Raw genomic sequence first — 23,296 nt, 5'->3', positions numbered from 1 at the left:
GTATGTATGTATGTATGTATGTATGTATGTGATGTGCGTGTGTGTATGTATACGTTCGTATCTACGCATTCTGGTCTGTAGGATAGTATAGGAATAAACCTTATTTGTCCAACGGTTATGGCTGTATCTAACCATTTTCCCACATACCTGGGGCACTGGGTAGTCCGCAGTCGAATGGGCAGCGCATCGGGATGTTGTGCTGAGGTAACAGGGTTCGAAACCAACCATCGCACCAACTTGGGTCACTGAGTCTGTGGCAGTGGGAGTGCACCGCCCCGCAATGACGAAACAAGATCCCTCAATTTTCTCCGATGCCGAGCGGAATCGAGCACACGTCACAAGGGTTCCTCAAGAACAGCAACCCGACGCATCAGCATGCTGCGCCACAAATGCATTGCGTATATGTGCCACTTTTCAATGAACCCCTTTCACGCCGATGCGGCAGCGAGTTGCTCCATGAGTGCACTGGGTATTTGCCGCTCTTCGGACGGTCGCGTCAAATACCGCATGCGCCAGCTGCTGAATGTTCCACCTGTAAACGCGCGCATTTCATCCTGCAGACTACGTTAGCCACCGTCAGGCACACTGTCCTCACACGATGTTCATTTTGCCATGCTGTGCACCTGTGCGAACATTTGAGCTTTCTTCGTCAAGGCAGGCGTGGCGGTAACTGCGGTTCCCAACACGTCCTGCCTCTTGTTTACAGGTTGGTTATGTTACGCAGTTGTTCTTATGATTTCGCCCAAACCATAAGGCAGCCAAGTTTCCTGCTGCTTTTAAAACGAAGCTTCCTTTGCCTAGCCAAGCAGTTTCTTGGCCCTTCGTCCAATCGTCAGTTTGTCGGTATATACAGACAGGGTGTCCCAACTATCATCCGCCAAGACATAAAAATATGCAAATTTCACGTAGCTGGACAGAACCAAGGTAATGTTGTTTGCCGTCGCTTGGAGATGCTCAGATTATTTTTGCATTCTGCCTAGTTAAGTTATTAAATTTAATTAAATGAAAATTGCAATGAGAAAATTGTAGAGCAACATTAAAAACTCTCGATAGAGCTTTCTGTTGCTGCAGTGCGGGCTGCATAAAAGTGTGTTTCCGAGCGTGAAAGAAGCCCGTGCATACACGCAAAATTGCCGCGTGACTGGCCGCTCGAGGCACATGACATTTGGTTGAAAAAAACAAGTAATGGGAAGTAACAACGCATTCGAATGAGAATGTCGAGTAATTTAATGAATATCTCGTGAGCGCACAGGCTTTCGGCTTCATCCTCTTCGGCGCATGCTAAAGAGACGGTCAACATTTTTAGGGGACTCAAAGTTTTGACAGTGTTTTTCCTGATGTTTCGGGATCGGGATGTAACACGAATAGGTCACAGACATATGGCGTATAAGTGATAGCGTTATGCGCGTTACACCGTGACACGCTTACCCTCGTGGCTTTACGGTCACTGCAGGAGACGAGACTGCCCAGCCGTCCCCATTGTGATGAACAACCCGTCTGAGACAGCGTGTGACGGCGACAGGACCTGTGGTTGAGGAGAAAGAATGTCTACAGAGTGACACAATCCGCAACGCCCGATGACGACTTCGTGGTCTTCGCCAGACTTGCAGCCCCTGCTGCCACCAGCTGATGACGAGGCAATCAATCAGGAAGGATTCGAACCCACCGCGTGCGACGGTGAACTGTGTGCCAGCCGGGTAGGCGACGAGGACGACCAGAACGCGAGGACGACCAGCGGCCCCCACCCATGGCAGTTGTACAAGGGACTGGCTTTCTGCACGCTATCCAGCTTCTGCTTCTCCATCTGCACAGTCATCGTCAAGAGGCTAAAGTACGTGCACCGTAGGCGTCAAAAGTTCACAAACCGCTGGATCTCTGAAAGAGTTGAATTTTCGCGCAGTCCGTGACCGTAACCTGTAAAACCGTGCGGCGCTTAATTGTTCGGATATACGTTACTATATACTATACCATTTCAAATCATACTATACTATCATTATGATCAGCCATCTATTTTATGTCCCTTGCAGCATGAAAGCCTCCCCCGGCGATCTTCAATTAATCCTGTCTTGCGCCCGCCGACCCCATGTAATGCTTTCAAATTTCATACTTTCGTCACACCACCCAGTTCTCTGCCGTGCTCGACTGCGCTTTCCTTCTCTGAATTCTATAAATCGTCACCGGCTATTTGTCCTATGCGCATTACACGGCCTGTCCAACTCCATTCCTTCCTTTTAATGTCAACTTGAACATCGGCTATATCCTAGTTTGCTCTCTAATCCATGCTATAGACCCTTTTCGCGAAACAGTTTGCTCTAGAGAAACGAGATGGCGCTTCCGACGGCGTGCCCGCCGGAAGCGCCAGTCACGGCTAGGTGGCGTGTGCCACCGCCCAATTTAAATGGTTCAGCCTCATCCATCCATCCATCCATCCCATGTGACCTCACCAAAAGCGCACAAATATAGGAAATCATTACCGCTTCTGCCCTGCAACTGTGCGATCAGTTGTTGGAAATGCAACTGGTATTTCGCTAATGCATGGTGCTCCATTTATGCTGCAATATGTGGAGTGATAGAGGGAAGGCGTGTGCAGTAGTTGGTTGCAAAAAATAGTCAGTGACATAATCTGCGTGACAAGGTCCTTGGACCTCTACTACGTAAGGACTGCCCGTGTTGCCGGCCCTTCTCGATGCACGGCTTTTCTCGAGGATGAAAAAAATGCACTCTTTCGCCAGCGTTGTATCGCTAACCTCCAAAGAAAGCACTTCAACCCCGGAAAGTAGGCAAGAGTGAGTACCACTCGTTACACAGTAACAAAGGGAATAGTGCCGCTTCCTGGCATATCGCGCGTTATCTGCACGCATCTACCCCAACTCACATGCAAACATAAGCCCACTACATCGGCAACGTATCAAGAATAAGTGAATGGATGCACACGTGAATCATTGCGCCGAAGCATCGGTGACGGAAGCTACACCGACTACACGCGAATGTTCGAAGCTGAACGTTTCGTGATGGTACACAGAGTAAGCCAGTGACTAACGATAATACGTCTTTGCTACAAGCTATTAAAAAGTACAGAACTTCTACGTCTTGTGCGCAGCAAGAACAAATCTATCGCAACTGAGCGCTCCCGCGAGCGATTAGGCAGAAAATAAGCAATCCGATAGTGAACACACCGAGGAACTTTACTGAGTCAGAAACATGACAAGCCGCTGCTTCAGAGTATTTGCAAATAAAAAACATGCAGTCAAACACAGTGATCCTAATTTAATTCACGAACTCCGGATCGAATTAACGATCCTAATTTAATTCCCGAACTGATTGAGCATTCAGCTCAATCAGTTCGTGCCGAACGTCTTCGCCGAACCCATGCCGAATGTCATCGTCGGCGCTTGGCATGCACCGCGCTCTTCGCTGCCACACAGGTTCCCCGTTATGAGAAGCTTTGCTAACTAAACGCAAGAACATGACAAGTGTGGTATGGCAGACACACATACAGTCAAATTCCTTCATAACTAAGCTCTTTGTACCTCCAGAACCCTTCGTTATACAGGAAACTTCGTCGTAAAGGTTGAGCACCGGCATACCGCTCTCAATAGCGTAGGCTATAGCTAAGCACGCTCAGCAAAAGAAAGGCTTCATTTCACAGGAACATCAAGAGGTACTTCGTAAACATAGTCGTTAATTTCCTTCTGCCCAGGTCGGCGGAGTGTGTGAGTGCAGCCGACCTTACGGTAACGAGGTTCACGGCAGCTTCCGCGGCTAAACCCCCGGGAACGACGCAGGTTCAGCTGCAACTGAGGCACAGCTGCAAGGTATACAGCTGCAGTGCGTCGAATGCTGCTATTGACTCCCTTGTCAGTATTTTTGAAACGTCTGCAAGATTTTCATCACTGCCTACCTACGTCCATCTTCGTCTCCTTCCTTTCCTTGATGGCGTGGGCGACGTCGTCGGTCATGCAGGTCGTCACGTCATCGTCAACAGCGTCGTACCTGTAATCGTCAGCCGTCATACCCGCTGCTGTTTTTCAACAGGCGCCACATGCGAGTTGAGGAATTCCATGGAGTTGTGGCCGGAACACGCGCAGTCATCCGCACGCTTTTGAAGCATGTCCCTATATTGACAGTGCTGACCGCAACTAGGGGTCACGCAAATTCTTTCGTTGTACAGGTAATTCTTTGTATTGGCATTCGCTGCAGAGGCGTTCGCAATAAATATTAAAATAGGAGTTCCGCCGGGACATAAAGAATCCTTCGTTACGTGGGTGATTTCGTTGTATATAGATGTTTTCGTTGCAGAAGCGTTCAACTGCAGCCCCTTCGGTCATGAGTTCAGATTAATTATTATTAACGAGTCAGAATTTCCGAAATAGGGTGCGAGTTATGAAGGAACAAAATTGAGAGAGACAGCAGATTTCACGACTTCTTCAGGGCTGGATTCATTAACTTCCACTGAAGGCCACCATTTTATTGATGACGATGGTGAGCCTTCAAAACGTACAATGTACCCAACATCGGAGTCGGGCCAAGAATCGGGTGGTTGCGTGCACAGACACCCCCTTGTTTCTTGCTTGCCTTTGTTTTTTCTTCTTAAATAATTGCGCTCACCCACTACAGGGGAATGGACAAGAAGCCAGCGGTTACAGGGTTCTTGCTGCGGGTAGGGGAGGGGCACCGGTCGTTGATTAATACATTAATCTTAAGTAAGAACTTTAAAAAATTATACATTTAATATAACATATAAATATAATATTTAAAATATAATTATAAATTGCTGTGACACTAGAAGAAGAAAGGTGTTGTTTAGATAAATAGTGGCTTCACCTTTTCTGTGATGTACGCAAACTTTCATGCTGTATGACATAGTAGTGCATTTTGGGGAAATAAAAATACCTGGACAGACTTTAGCACTCTTAGACTCCACATGTCTAAGTAGGCTAGATTTGTTTAGAGCAACTGTGCAGATTTATGGAACCCTGTGTTCACAGCTGTTTGGCCAAACGCTTATGCTACTTTTTTTTTTTTTTGAGACGTACCAACGTTTTACTACGGGAACATATTTCATTGAGACAACCGTGGTGCGTCATGATTATTTTCATTTCTTTTTTGTGTTATCATGGTCTTTAGACCTTGTAGTAACTGTATTAAGTTTCGAGAAGTTGAGTAAAGCCGTATATTTCAGTTTCCATCATTCAGTGTTAGGACAACGTCTGGGCACCTACTTGCCCTACGTGTCGGCAGCGTGGCACTATAGATGATCTTTGAACATAAAACGTCTCTAAACCCTCTTTTTTAATTAGTGATTGTGTAAATAAATCAGTCTTTAAGCCACCGGTGACGAGGCAATTACTGCAATAAAGGCTTCTAGATTTTTAGACTCGACAAGTCGTACTGAAAGGAACTGGCTGTGTATTATCCAACTCTGACACAGTGCAACTTCACTTACAAGATTTAAGCAAACGTCCTCGCTACAGCGAAGCAGTTAGCCTCTAGGTCGTCAGCATTTTTCGTGCCCGCGTCCATCAGCAAAAATGTGGGCCGCTCCCGGCGGTAGCGCAGGGCCAGGAGCAGTGGTTCGTACCCCCGTAAGGCAGATGCTTCAAGCAGTCAGCAAGGTGAAGCGAACAGTGCATAGATTCTCTGAAATCACGCATACAACACACAGAACAGCACACGTTTCAATAAAGAACAAGCACGAAACAATCATCAGAGCCACTTAACTGATGATAAGGCGCTCCTGATAACAATTCGAAGCACGCAGCGCTTGCGGCATACGTTTCCCTGTAAAGATTACTGTTGCGCAAGCTGCCGCGGCGATGGCAGCTTGCGACGTGCGGAGTGACATCCCTAGCCTTTGGTATATAAAAGAACCAGCCTAGCAACTGATTTCAATGTTGTTGCTATGAGCGACGCCGTGCTGTCAAAATTACCATTACTGCCATTACTCCAATGCTCTAAGGCAATAAAGCATTGCATAACCCCCAGAGCAGTTGTATAGTTGCGGTTTTAAACAGCTTCAATGGACATCCACTTTTGCGGGGCCGGGATTGCGAGTCAATTTTTTTTTCAGCACATTTCCGGTGTTATTACATTGGGAACTTGGCAGCTGTGAATCCCGTGACCTGTACTATCCGGCAAACTACGTGAGCGTTATCCTTGCGAAGCCGTTGTAGGCAGTGACGCCGTCGATGCCCTTCGGCGTTGTTTTCCACCAAGCACCTGATTCTAGGCGCATCCTTTATTGTGGATATGTGTCATGCGTAGGTTGATCATCATCGTTGTCGTGTATGCCTCTCTTATGACGCCGACACTATGTTCACGAGCATTACAACGAAGCATTCCACGCCAACGCACCGCCATCTTGCGAAGAACAATTTCAATGCGATGCGCGTAGTATCATCCTTGTTTGGACAAGAAAAAATCCCGTTTCATTGTAGAAATCTATTGAAAGCAAATAGAAGGTGACACCACAGAGCGCATAGTCTCTGTCACCTCCTTCCTTCCTACGATTTGCGCACTAAAACGGGATTTTTCCTTGTGACGATCACTTTGGGCGATACTATCACATCGGCCATGATGCGCGCGCTGATTGGCTGGTTGAGCAAAACCGCATTACCTGATTGGCTGGTTTCCGTCACGCGAAGACTGGTAGAATTTTCGAAAGTGATCGTCGCAGGATACGTCCCCAGCATTGTTTGTTCTGGCCTCCAAAATACGTACACAGGCGCCACGGCTCACAGAGTCTGTGCGAAGCACAACACCTTGCGGCGATTACCCAGAGCCGTCTCAGAGCGATAACGCGGTAGAATGTGCGACTCGCGTACGGAATCACCGCATAGCACTCCGTCGTTCCTTTGGGAATCTGCTGCTTACGTTCGCAGTATGTAGGCAGCTCAAGAACTACCGCCGCAGTGTACATCTTTATTTGCCCTCGCTTGCTTAACTTTTGAGTGTATGTGTTCAAAGTCACTTTCAATTTTTGTAGCACTTTGTGTTTCTAGAATGTTTTACTCCGATGTAATATAGAAAAAAAAAGGGTTAACGCAGTGCGCGGTTAGCTCGCCCTCCTCCCAAAGGCACATCGATGCAGCAACATGGGTTCGAATCCCAGTGCTGACGGCTGTGGGCGAAGTGTTATTTTTCTTCGCCTTATGGCGTTGGTGAAGCTGGGGTAATCGAGGCGGTCTATTGACGACAACTGTCGCTTCAGCGAAACGGAATGGACGAACGGACAAGGCAAATCCAGTTTCGGGCTCTTAAATACTGTCGCCGTAAAATTTTTTACCTGTAGCAGGGACACTTAGGTCGCATCAAACCAGCACTCAAAAACTAATTGTTGAGGGATATCCACCTCTTATAATGTATAACATCATAAAAATAACTGAAATAAATATAAGTAGATGTGTATGTTGAGGGCCTTCTGATGTAAGAAACGGCAGTAATTAGCAGTCAGTGGTGCAGACCTGCACATCGAACTTCTCGTCAAACCTGTAGAGCACCTCATAAAATACCATCCACTTGCACTACTCTACTCACTAAAGTGACTTATGATATTGTTTTTGCTTAGCCGAGGGCTGCGTTTAAATTTAGCGTTTTTATCTTATCGTCCATAGTCCGATCATTCAAAAGCAAGTTGCCCCGTTTCCTCACTGAGAAAGATAAGCCGAGATAAAAAAGATAAGCCGAGTAATGGCATAGCAGAGAAGTTCCAGCATAGAAGCGTACTAGAACGTGTGGAAAAGCTGCGCATCGTTTGTTAACTTTCGATCACCGACAACGCACCGGAAACGTTCTTGTGTTGCACAATTGTTTTATCCGTAAAAGAAAATATATACGTAACATACGTTTGTGGTGATTATCCCGCTGTCGACGCGTTTACAAGTGCAGATAAGTCTCATAAAGTCCGTCACTTGAATTTTAAAAAAAAAATTGTGGAAGAACCATCGACAACGGTTCTCAATGTAAGCCAAAAGCCAAACGCTTCCAGAAAGCTGGTATTTAAAATTATATTCTGGAATTTTAGGTGCCAAAAACCAGGATATGAGGATGAAGCACGCCGTAATGGAGAACTCCGGATTAACTTTGGCCGCCTGAGATTCCTTAACTTGTACCCAATGCATGACACACAGGCGCTTTTGCATTTCGCCCCCCATCGAAATGCGGCCCCCGCGGCCGGGATTCGATGCCGCGACTTAACAGCGCAACGGCAAATGTAACTACCGGGGTTAGGAAGCCATTACCGTTAAAGTGCTGTCATATTATCTTTAATTTTATTTTATTGTTATCTTTATAGCGCGGTTATACGTTATGGTGCTGACGCAGAAATGTTTCTAAATAAATTTCTTCCTCTCCTGTCGGTACTATATATATGAAACCATTCGTACCCGCTACTTTGGCGAAGCAGTTGCTAGGCGTTGTCCAATGTGGGCAACACGGCCCAACACCTTTCAAGACATCGGCTCCATTACCCGTTGCAATTAACCGTGATGCAGTTACATCCCGGCTGCCGAGTTGGCCGCGGTTCGCGGCCTAGGCATCCTGGTGTTCACGGCGCCCCTGCTGGTGCTTAGCCGCGAGCCCCCGCTGGGGCCCAGTGACTTGCGGGCGCTCCTCGTCCTGCGCGGCCTGCTAGGCGCCACCAACCTGTGCCTGAGCTTCTACGCCGTCCAGCACATGCCCATGGCCGACGCGACCGCCATCGTGTTCAGCGTGCCCGTGTTCGTGCCCCCCATGGCCAGGCTGTTCCTCGGGGAATCGTGCGGCTTGTCCCACGGGGCCGCCGTGCTGCTAACCCTAACGGGGATCGCTCTCATCACGAGGCCGCCGCTTCTGTTCGGCGGTGACGCGCAACAGGCAGGACCCGCACAGACGCGAGGTGGCGTTGCGGCAGCGCTCGTCTCGACTGCGTTCGGCGCGAGCGTCTACATCGTGCTGCGAAAGCTCAAGTACGTCTGCGGTTTTTTAGGCCAATGGCCTCCGAGATCAGTGCAAGCAAAACGACAAACCCCAGAACGTAACCTCCGAGATTGGACGGCGAGTGCACGGCCCGCGCGCGCCGCGTGATCTAGGAAGGCCACGTTCTGCGTTTTGTCGTCTTGCGGGCAACAAACTGCACGTATCTGGAGCAATCATCTCGCTAGGCGTCGACAGGCACCGTCATTTGGTTCCGTAACGAAGCGTCGCCTAAAGGGCGAAGCACGGGGCAAAGCGATAGGACGACACTCATATTGTCTCCTGACTCGATCGTGTTCCGCGATTCAAGTGACTGTTTATCGTGACTATGTACCAGCTGGCTCTGAATTCGGACGTTGTTGCTGCTTGCTCCACGTAGCTCATACGATTGCAGGGCCAAATCAGGCGTTCCGTCGACAGTCGTAAGACAAGCGTAAGAACGGAAGGGATTGCGGAACGGGAGCAGCAGTACTGTCGATATACTTTGCTCACTTGTGTTGTCCTTAGTTGGCAGGCCTCTTTAGGGACAACATGGCGGACGGTGTTAATTGAAATGTGGCTGCTGCTGATGCTGATGCTCGTCCCTGTATGCGTCGCTCACTAAAAGAAAAAGAAACTATTGCAGGAGTTGGCTTCTCCACAATAAGAATCATTGTGAGGGAAAGCCCACCGTACTCTCCTTTCGCTCGGCAAAGGATATCCAGTGCAAAGGATATAACAGAACGTTAGGCACCGCGGTATCCCCCCCCCCCCCCAAAAAAAAAAAATTTACTGAACAGAGGCGAATCACCTGGTAGCGTAGCTGAATGGCTCCTATTTTACCAGCTCTGAACTGGCTGCGTCAGGATATCGGCCTGCGCTCGTGTCGCATAGGTGACTCGCGAATGGGGTGGTATGGTAGCGAGACAGCTGCCATCCACCAAGTTCCCACGCAAATCACTAGCCCTTGTGAAAGAACTCAAGAACAAAGGCTTCACGGTAAAGTTTCAGTGGATTCCCTCCCACATTGGTATTACTGGCAACGAAAAAGCTGATGCGCTTGCATACGCAGCGCTCTATCATCCTCCCAAAATCAAGGCTCCAAAGAGTAATCAAGTGAAAAAATCGGACATTCGAAATCACTTTGGGTCGCTTTGGGTTCCACCACATATGCCCTGCGTAACCAAGAGATTTCATCGAGAGGAAGCATCACTTTTATATCGAATCAGGACAGGATCTGCTAGTACACCGGCCTGGTTATTTAAGACGGGACGAATCAATTCTCCGAACTGTACGGCATGTGACGCGACAGGAGATATTGAACACTTTCTGTGGTCATGCCAGCAATTCCAAGTTGAAAGGGACGCTCTCCTGGAGAATCTACAAAAAAAGGACCTTCCGCATGCGTGCCTGCAACACCTTATATTTCCCGAGGGATCAGTTATAGCCCGCACAGAAACTTCACGTCTCCTTATGGAATTCTTGAGAGAGACTGGTTTGATGGACATATGGTGAAACCATTCAGCGATATTGTAAGAGACGCTCAGGCGGAGCAATTGCTGGCCTTGATCGCCAGGCTAAACCCGCCTGTTGCTACAATCCACCACCACCACCACTACCACCACCACAGCGCGCGCTGCATGTTCGACGTGCAGCGTTCATAATGCAGATTACCGTAGCGACCTGTAGCTGGACAGTCATGTGACACATGGGACGCGGCGCTCGTAGCGCAGGAGCTCACACAAAGTATCCACAGTTTTCGTCTCTAACGCAAGAGTTGCAGGCCAAATTAGTAATAACCTGTGCTTTTGCAATAGCAAGAACCTCACCCTTACCGTGAAAGAAGGCTAAGCCGGAAAAGACCCAAACGCGAAGTACGGGCAGCGACGCGATTTAGAATATATTTTAATTACATATCAAAACGCGCACTGCTTTCTAGATGAACAAAAATATGTAACATACCAATTTTTTCTGCGCTCAAGTGGGCGAAATATTAGGAAACACTTTCAAAGATTAGGCCTCACGCTAACCGAACGTAGGCAGCGATCACTACATACTGAACATAACGCTAGAGACCGGACGCCTACGCAGGCAGATCGGCACAGCCAAACTCACTGACTGGCGAAAAATCAGGGAAGCTCAAGAATAGGACGCAGACACAATCACAAACCTGGAAGACTGGCACAGCAACCTCCGTCGACATAAACAACACCACACAAAGGAAATTGCCCGAACGGAAGCCTCCAGAGGTGGATCCCCACTTACTGCACCTGTGAGACGCGAAATGGGGCCTCACCCGCCGCTGGAAAACACAGACGAATAACAGGAAGAATAACAGGAAACTGAAGACACACATAGCACAATTAACCGCGGAAGCAGAAGAACATGCCATGCAACTTCCCTCAGCGAACTGGCATAGATTCTGCGACACCTTCGGTGGCACCCGTGGGTACGTCCAAGACGCGGCACATACTTAAAGCCATCCTGGACCCCACCAAAACCAAAGGAGAGGGGTGCAAGGCCCTGGAGTGGTTACTACACACCTACCCAGGACGCCAAGAAGACCTCATCGACGCCATCAAGACATAGTGCTATGGATATCCCGCTCCCACACAACACATGTAGAACACCATACACGGGACAACCCAACCCACTGTAGGAGGACGTGGCGGCGGCCGTACGAGCCGTGCCGTCGTTCCCTACTCAGAAGGGCGAACGGCGGCGAGCGGAGCGACGTGGCTGCGACAACCAGCGTGGCAAGCTTTTAGAACGAAACTGCACGTGCCGAGCTTGCGCTTCGAGCACGCGCTGCGCTTCTTTATTTTAATTTTTTTTTCTCTTTGCAGCGCCGACCATAGCTAGCGCTCCGCGCTGCGGCGTTGGTGCGCGCTACACCACCATTGGACGAACCTATCACAGAAAGCGAAGTGAGAGCGGCCATCGCAGCCACCGCCCGTAACACAGAGGCGGGCACGGACCGTGCAGGCCCGTCCACAGGCCTGTTTCCGTGTAGGCCTGTCCACACAAGACGTATTACGCCAAATCAAGGAAAAAGTCCTCAGCAATGTTCCCCGCAGCGGCGAACATGTCCTCCTAGCTAATCGACATCAAAGGAGCTTTCAACAACGTCAGCCACCAAGGAATTCTAGAAGGGCTCGCCAACACCACCTGCGGCTGAGTGAACGTACAAATTCAGAGCTTCCTAAGCCACCGCACGGAGAAGCTGAAGATTGGGGAGATCCAGACAGCAGTGCAGTACCCGAGGAGCTGTCATCTCACCCACGCTCTTCAACGTCGCCATGATCAGCCTCACAAAAAAAACTGCAGGACGTAGAAGGCCTTCCGTCACTCCTTCTACGCAGACGATATAACACTCTAGACCACAACAGGGTCCCTCATTGAAATGAAGAACGGCTGCAAACTGCAGCTCACCTCAACGGGGACTAGAATACTCGCCCGAGAAATCCGAACTCATACGTGTCTGGCGAGGTCGGGATAACCACAGGGTCCCCACAGACCCAACACGAAACCTCTAGGTACACCTCAACGAGGACCTCATACCAGAGAAGCCATTGCTCAGGGTTCTGAGCATGTGGCTGCAGTCTAATCAGCGGGCCACCCACACCCTTTCGTTCCTCAAAACCAGTGTCAAGGCGATCACGCATTATATCCCGCGTAACATCCAAGAATAGAGGCATGAAGGAGGGGAACACTCTCCGACTGGTCAGAAGCCTGGTGGTGAGCAGAATCACATACAGCCTGCCCTACTACCATCTCACACAATGCGAGACGAAACAGGCCGACAAGCTCTTGAGGATGGCTTTCAAGACCGCTCTCCGCCTGCCGATCAGTACATCGACTGAGAAATTATTGGCGCTGGGGTTACACAACACCCTCAGCGAACTCACAGAAGCCCTTCACGACTCACAACAACAGAGACTTGCGCGGACTCACACGGGCCTGCAGGCCCTACAAACTTTGGGTTTCAAATACACTCTAACACTACGAACCCAAGAAACCGGCCCGATACCTCGTCACGTCCAGGACAGGTATCACATTGCCCCAATACCACGCAACATGGACCCTAACCTACACTCTGGCAGGACTAGAGCGAGGGCCGAGTACATAGAGAAAACATTCAGGTTCTATACCACGGCCCGTTTTACGAACGCCGCCATGTACGGGACGAAGAATAGGGGCGCAGTGGCAGAGGTTCTGTGACCACCGGGGCCACGTTACCTCCGGAGCATCGATCCGCCACTGCACGATCACGGAAACCGATGAGCTGGCCATCGCCTTAGCCAACCGCGAAGGCCAACACTCAAACAAACCACTGACGATCCTCACGTATTCCCAGCAGGCCTGCCGCAACTTTCTACGGAGAAGAATCGGAAGACTTGCTGCACAAGTCCTAGCTCAACTACCCACGTAGGACACTGAGGACATTACCGCCCAAACCATCATCTGGATACCGGGCTACGCTGGCATCACGGGTAACCTGTATGCTGACAGAGCAACTCGAGGATTTGTACATAACCGAGCACTCATCACGCCGACTGCATATTACCCTACCCAGTTGAACCCGAATATTCAGCCATTCTTAACTACCACAGATGGAGTCGCTTGCGATATTCGCTACCCCATCAAAAGACAGAGTAAGCCGCTGCCTGGAGTAGGCTCCAGACAGGCACCTACACGAACCTACAAAAATTACATCGCGTACACCCCACAGCTTACAGGGACGAATGCCCGTGGTGCGGGGCCACACCAACCCTATACCACATTACGTGGGAGTTAACGTTACACGACATAGAACACCACGACACGAACACCACAATGGGAGGCACTGCTGTCCAGCTCGGACCTCGACGACCAGCTCAAGCTGATCCAGAGAGCGGAGAAGATGGCAAGAGCCAGCGGAGCCCTGGACTAGGGGCCTCTGATTGGGCTGAAGAGGGGCTTGAGCCCTCCTCCCCCTATGTCCTCGGGAACGGGAGGGTATTTTCATATGTTAGTTCTGGAAAAATAGGGAGCTAAAGCAGTTTGATTATTCTGGCGAGTTTGTCTCATCGATTTATGTAATTTGAGGGGTCGAGTGCGAGCTTGTTACTAAGTATTTTGGAAAGGAATTCCAGGCTTTTTTTTTCCTACTCAATTCAAGCAGCGGAATGTCATTATATGCCCAGTGCTTAAAGTAAATGGGGGGCGCAGGGGGGAGGGGGGGGCATCCTCTCTTCCATTTTTTAAGGAGGGGCTTGGCCCTCCCTTGGCAGGTCAACTGTAGCACTGCGACATCCGTTCGACAAGCACTGGAGAGTATTTTATTACCAGAAGTGTTTTGTGCTGGGCGATTCTAATTCAACAATTCTGCGATTAATAATTTAGTCATGATTAATCGGTTGATGTGGCATGAGCAAAGACAGGAAAACAGATATTCTTGTACTACTGCATGCATTACCCCGAGGAACTGCACACGACAGTCACAACCCTTGTTCGACTAAGATTCTTGGCAGAGCATACTGTTCTATGAGCCACCTGAGCGTGAAGCTCAAGTGAATTAGAGGAGGTTCGCCTTGGTTCTTTAGGTTACCATTTAATTTTCAGTCGTTTAGTTGTGCATTATGAGTGCTGTGTTATGCCAAACATGCATGCATTTTGTCCACTTTTGTAGGTAAGTAGGTGTGAAACCATAAAATATACTGTTCTGGTGCCTGAGGTTGTGAATGAAGCAAGGCAACTAATATGCTGTGTTGCAGCTATACTTATTTGCGCTGATTTTTGGAAACACATTTCCAAAATTCCCATTTCTTTAAAGTGCTTGATTGTGAATTGGCACTAAATGCAACTTTTCCTTAGTACTTCTATTCTTTGACCTGTTGCACTGTCGGATCGGAGCCTGTGTGTGATTAAGCTCTTCACTGATATATATATATATATATATATATATATATATATGGTTGCGGCCCTATGACCCCCCTCCACCCCCCTCTACTGGGCGGAGACTTTAAGCCCTGTATATGCCAATAGTTGAGCTGGAGAATCGAAGGTCGAACATTTCGTGCGCGCAAACAGGACCGCCTGCCTTTGGATTCGTTCAAGGCTGTTGATATTGCACTGAGTGCAGGGCCCCCAGGCAATGCAGGCGTACTCGAGCTTCGGTCCAAATATAGGCAATATTAATCTAGGAGTTAAACATGGAGTTTAACGTGGAGCTTTTTTAAGTTTGTATTTTAGAAAAGTACAGTTTGCCAGACACGGAGGCACATATGTTGTTAACATGAGGTTCCAGGATAGGATGCTTGACAGGGTGACACCTAATTATTTGTAGTTAGTAACTTCCTTATGTGGAGAATAGAAGCTTTATTGCAATGGAAAAGATCTTAAGGAGGCGTGGCCAGATCCAAACATATGCTGTTAACATGAGGTTCCAGGACAGGATGCTTGACAGGGTGACACCTAAGTATTTGTAGTTAGTAACTTCCTTATGTGGAGAATGGAAGCTTTATTGCAATGGAAAAGATTTTAAGGAGGCGTGGTCAGATCCAAACATATGTTGCTAACATGAGGTTCCAGGACAGGATGCTTGACAGGGTGACACCTAAGTATTTGTAGTTAGTAACTTCCTTATGTGGAGAATAGAAGCTTTATTGCAATGTAAAGATTTTAAGGAGGCGTGGTCAGATCCAAACATATGTTGTTAACATGAGGTTCCAGGACAGGATGCTTGACAGGGTGACACCTAAGTATTTGTCGTTAGTAACTTCCTTAAGTGGAGAATAGAAATTTTACTGCAATGGAAAAGATTTTAAGGAGGCGTGGTCAGATCCAAACATATGTTGTTAACATGAGGTTCCAGGACAGGATGCTTCACAGGGTGACACCTAAGTATTTGTAATTAGTAACTTCCTTATGTGGAGAATAGAAGCTTTATTGCAATGGAAAAGATTTTAAGGAGGCGTGGTCTGATCCAAACATGCTGTTAACATGAGGTTCCAGGATAGGATGCTTGACAGGGTGACACCTAAGTATTTGTAGTTAGTAACTTCCTTATGTGGAGAATAGAAGCTTTATTGCAATGGAAAAGATTTTAAGGAGGCGTGGTCAGATCCAAACATGCTGTTAACATGAGGTTCCAGGATAGGATGCTTGACAGGGTGACACCTAAGTATTTGTAATTAGTAACTTCCTTATGTGGAGAATAGAAGCTTTATTGCAATGGAAAAGATTTTAAGGAGGCGTGGTCAGATCCAAACATGCTGTTAACATGAGGTTCCAGGATAGGATGCTTGACAGGGTGACACCTAAGTATTTGTAGTTAGTAACTTCCTTATGTGGAGAATAGAAGCTTTATTGCAATGGAAAAGATTTTAAGGAGGCGTGGTCAGATCCAAACATGCTGTTAACATGAGGTTCCAGGATAGGATGCTTGACAGGGTGACACCTAAGTATTTGTAATTAGTAACTTCCTTATGTGGAGAATAGAAGCTTTATTGCAATGGAAAAGATTTTAAGGAGGCGTGGTCAGATCCAAACATGCTGTTAACATGAGGTTCCAGGATAGGATTCTTGACAGGGTGACACCTAAGTATTTGTAATTAGTAACTTCCTTATGTGGAGAATAGAAGCTTTATTGCAATGGAAAAGATTTTAAGGAGGCGTGGTCAGATCCAAACATGCTGTTAACATGAGGTTCCAGGATAGGATTCTTGACAGGGTGACACCTAAGTATTTGTAATTAGTAACTTCCTTATGTGGAGAATAGAAGCTTTATTGCAATGGAAAAGATTTTAAGGAGGCGTGGTCAGATCCAAACATGCTGTTAACATGAGGTTCCAGGATAGGATTCTTGACAGGGTGACACCTAAGTATTTGTAATTAGTAACTTCCTTATGTGGAGAATAGAAGCTTTATTGCAATGGAAAAGATTTTAAGGAGGCGTGGTCAGATCCAAACATGCTGTTAACATGAGGTTCCAGGATAGGATTCTTGACAGGGTGACACCTAAGTATTTGTAATTAGTAACTTCCTTATGTGGAGAATAGAAGCTTTATTGCAATGGAAAAGATTTTAAGGAGGCGTGGTCAGATCCAAACATGCTGTTAACATGAGGTTCCAGGATAGGATGCTTGACAGGGTGACACCTAAGTATTTGTAATTAGTAACTTCCTTATGTGGAGAATAGAAGCTTTATTGCAATGGAAAAGATTTTAAGGAGGCGTGGTCAGATCCAAACATGCTGTTAACATGAGGTTCCAGGATAGGATGCTTGACAGGGTGACACCTAAGTATTTGTAATTAGTAACTTCCTTATGTGGAGAATAGAAGCTTTATTGCAATGGAAAAGATTTTAAGGAGGCGTGGTCAGATCCAAACATGCTGTTAACATGAGGTTCCAGGATAGGATGCTTGACAGGGTGACACCTAAGTATTTGTAATTAGTAACTTCCTTATGTGGAGAATAGAAGCTTTATTGCAATGGAAAAGATTTTAAGGAGGCGTGGTCAGATCCAAACATGCTGTTAACATGAGGTTCCAGGATAGGATTCTTGATAGGGTGACACCTAAGTATTTGTAATTAGTAACTTCCTTATGTGGCAGAATAGAAGCTTTATTGCAATGGAAAAGATTTTAAGGAGGCGTGGTCAGATCCAAACATGCTGTTAACATGAGGTTCCAGGATAGGATGCTTGACAGGGTGACACCTAAGTATTTGTAATTAGTAACTTCCTTATGTGGAGAATAGAAGCTTTATTGCAATGGAAAAGATTTTAAGGAGGCGTGGTCAGATCCAAACATGCTGTTAACATGAGGTTCCAGGATAGGATGCTTGACAGGGTGACACCTAAGTATTTGTAATTAGTAACTTCCTTATGTGGAGAATAGAAGCTTTATTGCAATGGAAAAGATTTTAAGGAGGCGTGGTCAGATCCAAACATGCTGTTAACATGAGGTTCCAGGATAGGATGCTTGACAGGGTGACACCTAAGTATTTGTAATTAGTAACTTCCTTATGTGGAGAATAGAAGCTTTATTGCAATGGAAAAGATTTTAAGGAGGCGTGGTCAGATCCAAACATGCTGTTAACATGAGGTTCCAGGATAGGATGCTTGACAGGGTGACACCTAAGTATTTGTAGTTAGTAACTTCCTTATGTGTAGAATAGAAGCTTTATTGCAATGGAAAAGATTCTAAGGAGGCGTGGTCAGATCCAAACATGCTGTTAACATGAGGTTCCAGGATAGGATGCTTGACAGGGTGACACCTAAGTATTTGTAATTAGTAACTTCCTTATGTGGAGAATAGAAGCTTTATTGCAATGGAAAAGATTTTAAGGAGGCGTGGTCAGATCCAAACATGCTGTTAACATGAGGTTCCAGGATAGCATGCATGACAGGGTGACACCTAAGTATTTGTAGTTAGTAACTTCCTTATGTGGAGAATAGAAGCTTTATTGCAATGGAAAAGATTTTAAGGAGGCGTGGTCAGATCCAAACATGCTGTTAACATGAGGTTCCAGGATAGGATGCTTGACAGGGTGACACCTAAGTGTTTGTAATTAGTAACTTCCTTATGTGGAGAATAGAAGCTTTATTGCAATGGAAAAGATTTTAAGGAGGCGTGGTCAGATCCAAACATATGTTGTTAACATGAGGTTCCAGGATGGGATTCTTGACAGGGTGACACCTAAGTATTTGTAATTAGTAACTTCCTTATGTGGAGAATAGAAGCTTTATTGCAATGGAAAAGATTTTAAGGAGGCGTGGTCAGATCCAAACATGCTGTTAACATGAGGTTCCAGGATAGGATTCTTGACAGGGTGACACCTAAGTATTTGTAATTAGTAACTTCCTTATGTGGAGAATAGAAGCTTTATTGCAATGGAAAAGATTTTAAGGAGGCGTGGTCAGATCCAAACATGCTGTTAACATGAGGTTCCAGGATAGCATGCATGACAGGGTGACACCTAAGTATTTGTAGTTAGTAACTTCCTTAAGTAGAGAAGATCCAAACAGGTAAGACAGCGGCGTTTTGTTACGAGATATTGGAAGGGAAAATATCAGTTTCGCCGTTAGGGCGAAGCAATGAATGCGATAGCAGTATGTTGGAATATTACACGAAGTGTAATACTCGTAGCTGTAGTGGCAGTGTGAATTGAAGTAAACATAAGCTAAGCAAAAACAAGCTGTGGTGCTAGGGGTCCTCTGTTTGAATTCTCTCATCGGACAAGTCCATTTACGTTCATTAATTAAAGCCAACGTCTTTCTTAGCGACATTACCACCACTTTTTCGTATCGGGTATGCTACAAACCTCTTTCTCAATTGGGCCGATCCCGGAAGTAGCGCACAGCCGCGCCAATAAATTTACATCATTTTCAGGTTTGAGCTCTGTTATTATTTCGCACTTTTAATATTTAAGTCTGAGAAGAATGAAGATAAAAGGCACGCACTGTCGGTGTTTTTGTTTTATGACATTTGTTTGTAGGCTGCCATTCTCAAAATACCGAGGAATAATTTTGTCACAAATGTAACACCTGGTATGATCAACATTAGTGGTACAATGTTGTGGCAATATAACCCGCATATACCGCATGTCGTATTGCATGACAATGCGTTTAGCATACATCTACATAAATATATACGGAACCTCAAGGCAACGCGTCGACGACGATGGCAAAAATTCCCTTGGAGTGTCCGTACAATTGCTATCGCAATAAAATGGGCAGCGCATGGGCTGTCCTCCAATAGCTCGGTAATTTTCAACTCTAAAAGGAAGCTCAAAATATTATAACTATAGGTATTCTGCGAGAGACTCGGCATGTTTCCGAAGAAAAACGTAGTATAGTAGTATATGCTAGTATAGTGTAGTAGCATAAAAGTGTAGAAAAACGCAGTGATATCCTATAGTGGTTGAGCATCCGCCTCGTATGCTGGAGGTACTGGGTTCAAATAACGGCGCTGCCGGAGAGCTACCAGTTTTTCGACTGGACAGATATGTCTCCCGGCCTGGTGCTTAGCTACTTGTGGGGGTTCGCATCTCGAAAGGGGGCCCTGTAGGGATTCTGTACGATGTATACGTGGTGGCTGTGCGCTCTTTGTTCAATTACAGACAGCCTTGTTGAAGAGCATCTGCCGCTGCTGTGGGAGACCAAATAGAGGTGCCATCGGGTTCCTATACCGTTAAATTGGTACAAGCGCTCCCGACCATTATGGGACCTCAACGCTTGCAAAAGGGTGTTTGTCTCTAACCCGAAGGGGTCCCTACCTAAAAGGTGCATCGGGACGCCACATGGGAAATGGCCGCCGTGGGAGATGCTGAAATCTACTGCGCTGTATTCCCCTGTATACACCCTGCCCTGTATGCCTATAAATGCCCACACTGCATGGTATAGGCTTGCGCAAGCACACCACAGCTAACACCCATAACACACCCCACCACACAGAGCAATGGAAGGCAGCGCTGTCAAGCTCCGACTCGACGGACCAGCTCAACCTGGTCAACCGAGCGAGAAGGGCAGCTAAGGCCGCTGAACTCCTCGACTGAGGGGACCACCTACTGCAGAGCGGAGGAGCTACCTACGCTCGTGTCCTCTTTTGCATAAAGTTTATTCTCTCTCTCCTGTTGTGTCGCAAGGTTGTGGTCGCGAGGGCTCTCACGGTATTTCTAGCGCGCAGGCTTCTCGATCCCCTAAGCGTATCCCCCAGGAAGAAAGCCGAGCGCCAAGCCGGTGGAACCCTTGTGCCCAATTTACTATTCACCCTTTTCGCGGCGATCCCGTGCGCGCTGCCATGTTTGATCACGTGGTGACGCGTCCATTGCTTGCCTCAACTGCCTCCGTTGCCTCCTTGTTTACAATGGAAGTGTATGACGACGGCGCGGCTTAGAAAACCTCTGTTTATGGAGATACCGTAGACGGTGACTAGGTGAACGACACAAAGCTTAGATCACAGCTTCAGAGAATATGCAAAAGCGCTTTCGGAGCTGATTAAGCTATGTCCAAACGGCGCAAGCAGTGTACACGGTGCTTGTTCTAAAAACGGGGCTAAATATCTATTCCAAGCTTTCGGATTATGAATTAAGTCAGGAGTAGTGTGTTTTGTTCTTTGTTCTTTATTCGGCAAATATTTTGAAGCAGTGGCTTGTCAGTTTCTGACTCATGTGAAGTTAATGGTGCGCCCACTATCTGATTATTTTATGCCTAATTGCTCGCGGGTGTGCTCAGTTCCGATAGATTTGTTCTTGCTGCGCAGAAGACTTGAAAGGTAGCTGTCTTGTACATTGTAATACCTTGTAGCAAATATATATTACAGCTAGTAACTCGCTTACTCTTGTGGACCGTCACGAAACATTCAGCTTCGACCATTCGTGCGCCATAGGTATAATCCCGTCATTTATTGTGCGTATACAGTGCGCATATATTCAAGTGTGCGCCCATTCACTTATTCTTGATACGTCGGCGATAGAGTGGACTTAAGTTTTCCTGCCATTTTGTACAGATAACCTGTGCGAAACTTCCTATGACAGGAAGCGTCGCTAACCCCTTTGTCATTATTTAACTAGTGGTACTCACTCTTGCCGACGTTCCGACGATGAAGCCCTTTCTTCGAAGTTTAGCGATACAAAGCTGGCGGATGAGAAAATTTCTGTATCCTCGAGGAAAGCCGTACATCACGAAGTGCCGGTAACACGTTCGGACAGTTGCAGCAGCGGTCCGCGAACTTGGCCACACAGATTCATTCTATTCCTTAACATGCCAGTCACTATTTTCGCAGTGAACTACTGCACACCTCTTCAATCTAGCATGATTGCAGCACAGTGTGTTAGCGAAAACTCCGTTGCATTTCCAACAGCTGATCGCACAGAAGCAAGGTAGAAGCGGTAGTGGTTTCGTATTCGTGCGCGGTCGCTGAGGAGAGGCATGGCGCGCCGCCGTGAGCGCCATCTCGTTTCTCTAAAGCAAACTGCTCCGCGAAAAGGGTCAATACTGTAGTCGTATAAACTATACTACTATACTATACTATACTTATAGCATTTGAATAAACCTTTCAGCACTGACTCGATGCATAATGCTGTAGAGTAGTTAGCTGGGCAAGTTGATGCATCGATACATGAAAGTGAACAACGCAAGGGACAGTGGAAGGATACTCTAAGAGCTGGTCTTTCTTGTCGTTTGCGCTGTTCACTTCCATGAATCGATGCTTAATTGAGCTGGTATATGTCTTTTACTTCGTTCATAATCGTATAGAAGCTCTTCCGCGTCTTTCCCCCGACGCAATTCCCCAACCAATCATTCCTAAATCTCGGTCATGCCACAGGCACGTGCACCACTGGGTCGTCATGTTCAGCTTCGGCTGGGTCGCCGTGCTGGAGACAGGCGCCTTCACACTGCTGACGTCTGGCGCTCAGCTTCAGCTGCCCCGCTGTGATTACAGCGTCGACCGCTGGCTCCTCGTGGCGCTGGGGGCGCTCAGCTTCGGTGGCCAGGCGCTGGTGACGCTCGCCCTGAAGTCGGAGCAGGCCGGGCCCGTGTCCCTGATCCGATCGGCGACCAACATCGTCCTGGTGTTCGCCTGGCAGGTGGCCTTCTTCGGCGAGCTGCCCGACCGCTACACCGTGTCTGGCGCCGTGCTCGTCACCGGCAGCGTGCTGCTCACGGGCCTACGCAAGTGGGCGCTGGCGTTTCCCGAAAGTTCGGTCACGCGATCCAGGCTCGCGTGGTTCGTCGGCTGAAAATGAGGGATACGCGAATAATCGAAATTTATATAATCAAGATATGCTAGGAGGGAGATGGAGGGGGCCGGTTAGTGCGCATCTCATCTTCCACTCCAGCTGCGGCGCCTGAGCGCGGCCGCGCGCGCCCTTATCTTTGAGGTAACTTGCGCTGGGTTCGAAGGCTAGGCGACCTGGGATAGCTGATGGCTTCGCATACGCTGTGTTCTCGCGCGCCTAGTTCGCGTTGGAGAGAACGAGGCAGCACAAGGGGAATTCGCATGCAGCTGCTGCCGCTCTTCGTCACGCCAGCGTTCTGACAGCGAGTGTCCGCGGTCATCGAGTGAGATGTGTTCGTGTTTGCCTGTGCGCGCGTGACAACGGGTTCGTTAATTTTAGTTAGTAGGCGAATGTTTATTACAGCACTTTGCGCAGCTGATAAGCTATTAATCTTACTTCGTGTAGCTGTTTAATAATTTGCTGTCACAATCAATGTTTGCCTTTCGCTCGAAACTGCAACTTCTTTACCAGGCGGACTTCAGGCAACCTTTATATTTCGCTCTGTTTAGAAACGAGATCATATTCGGCATTCAATCCTTTTCTCGAAGTACGTTTTCCTCGAATATTTGTATTCGATTCGATTAGCAAATTTGACCT

The 23,296-nt window shown here is 47.4% G+C and overlaps 1 protein-coding gene across 1 annotated transcript; it reads left to right on the top strand.

Annotated features, from left to right (window-relative positions):
- The first annotated feature begins 1,459 nt into the window (after positions 1–1,459).
- LOC119431601 (solute carrier family 35 member G1) lies at positions 1,460–22,778 on the top strand. Its single transcript, XM_037699079.2, has 3 exons — positions 1,460–1,831; positions 8,493–8,945; positions 22,246–22,778. Exons 1-3 carry the CDS (start codon positions 1,578–1,580, stop codon positions 22,658–22,660), a joined length of 1,122 nt encoding a protein of 373 aa, XP_037555007.1. The 5' UTR covers positions 1,460–1,577; the 3' UTR covers positions 22,661–22,778.
- Positions 22,779–23,296: the final 518 nt, after the last annotated feature.

This window comes from Dermacentor silvarum, chromosome 10 (genome assembly GCF_013339745.2).
Source record: "Dermacentor silvarum isolate Dsil-2018 chromosome 10, BIME_Dsil_1.4, whole genome shotgun sequence".
Lineage (NCBI taxonomy): Eukaryota > Metazoa > Arthropoda > Arachnida > Ixodida > Ixodidae > Dermacentor > Dermacentor silvarum.
Note: the sequence above shows the minus strand (reverse complement) of the source record. Positions and strands in the feature narration are given on the sequence as shown.

Coding starts and splice junctions, on each gene's coding strand:
- LOC119431601 (XM_037699079.2), top strand. CDS start 1,578: ATGACGACTTCGTGGTCTTCGCCAGACTTGCAGCCCCTGCTGCCACCA. Junction 1,832..8,492: donor GTCATCGTCAAGAGGCTAAA/GTACGTGCACCG, acceptor ACCGTGATGCAG/TTACATCCCGGCTGCCGAGT. Junction 8,946..22,245: donor ATCGTGCTGCGAAAGCTCAA/GTACGTCTGCGG, acceptor GTCATGCCACAG/GCACGTGCACCACTGGGTCG.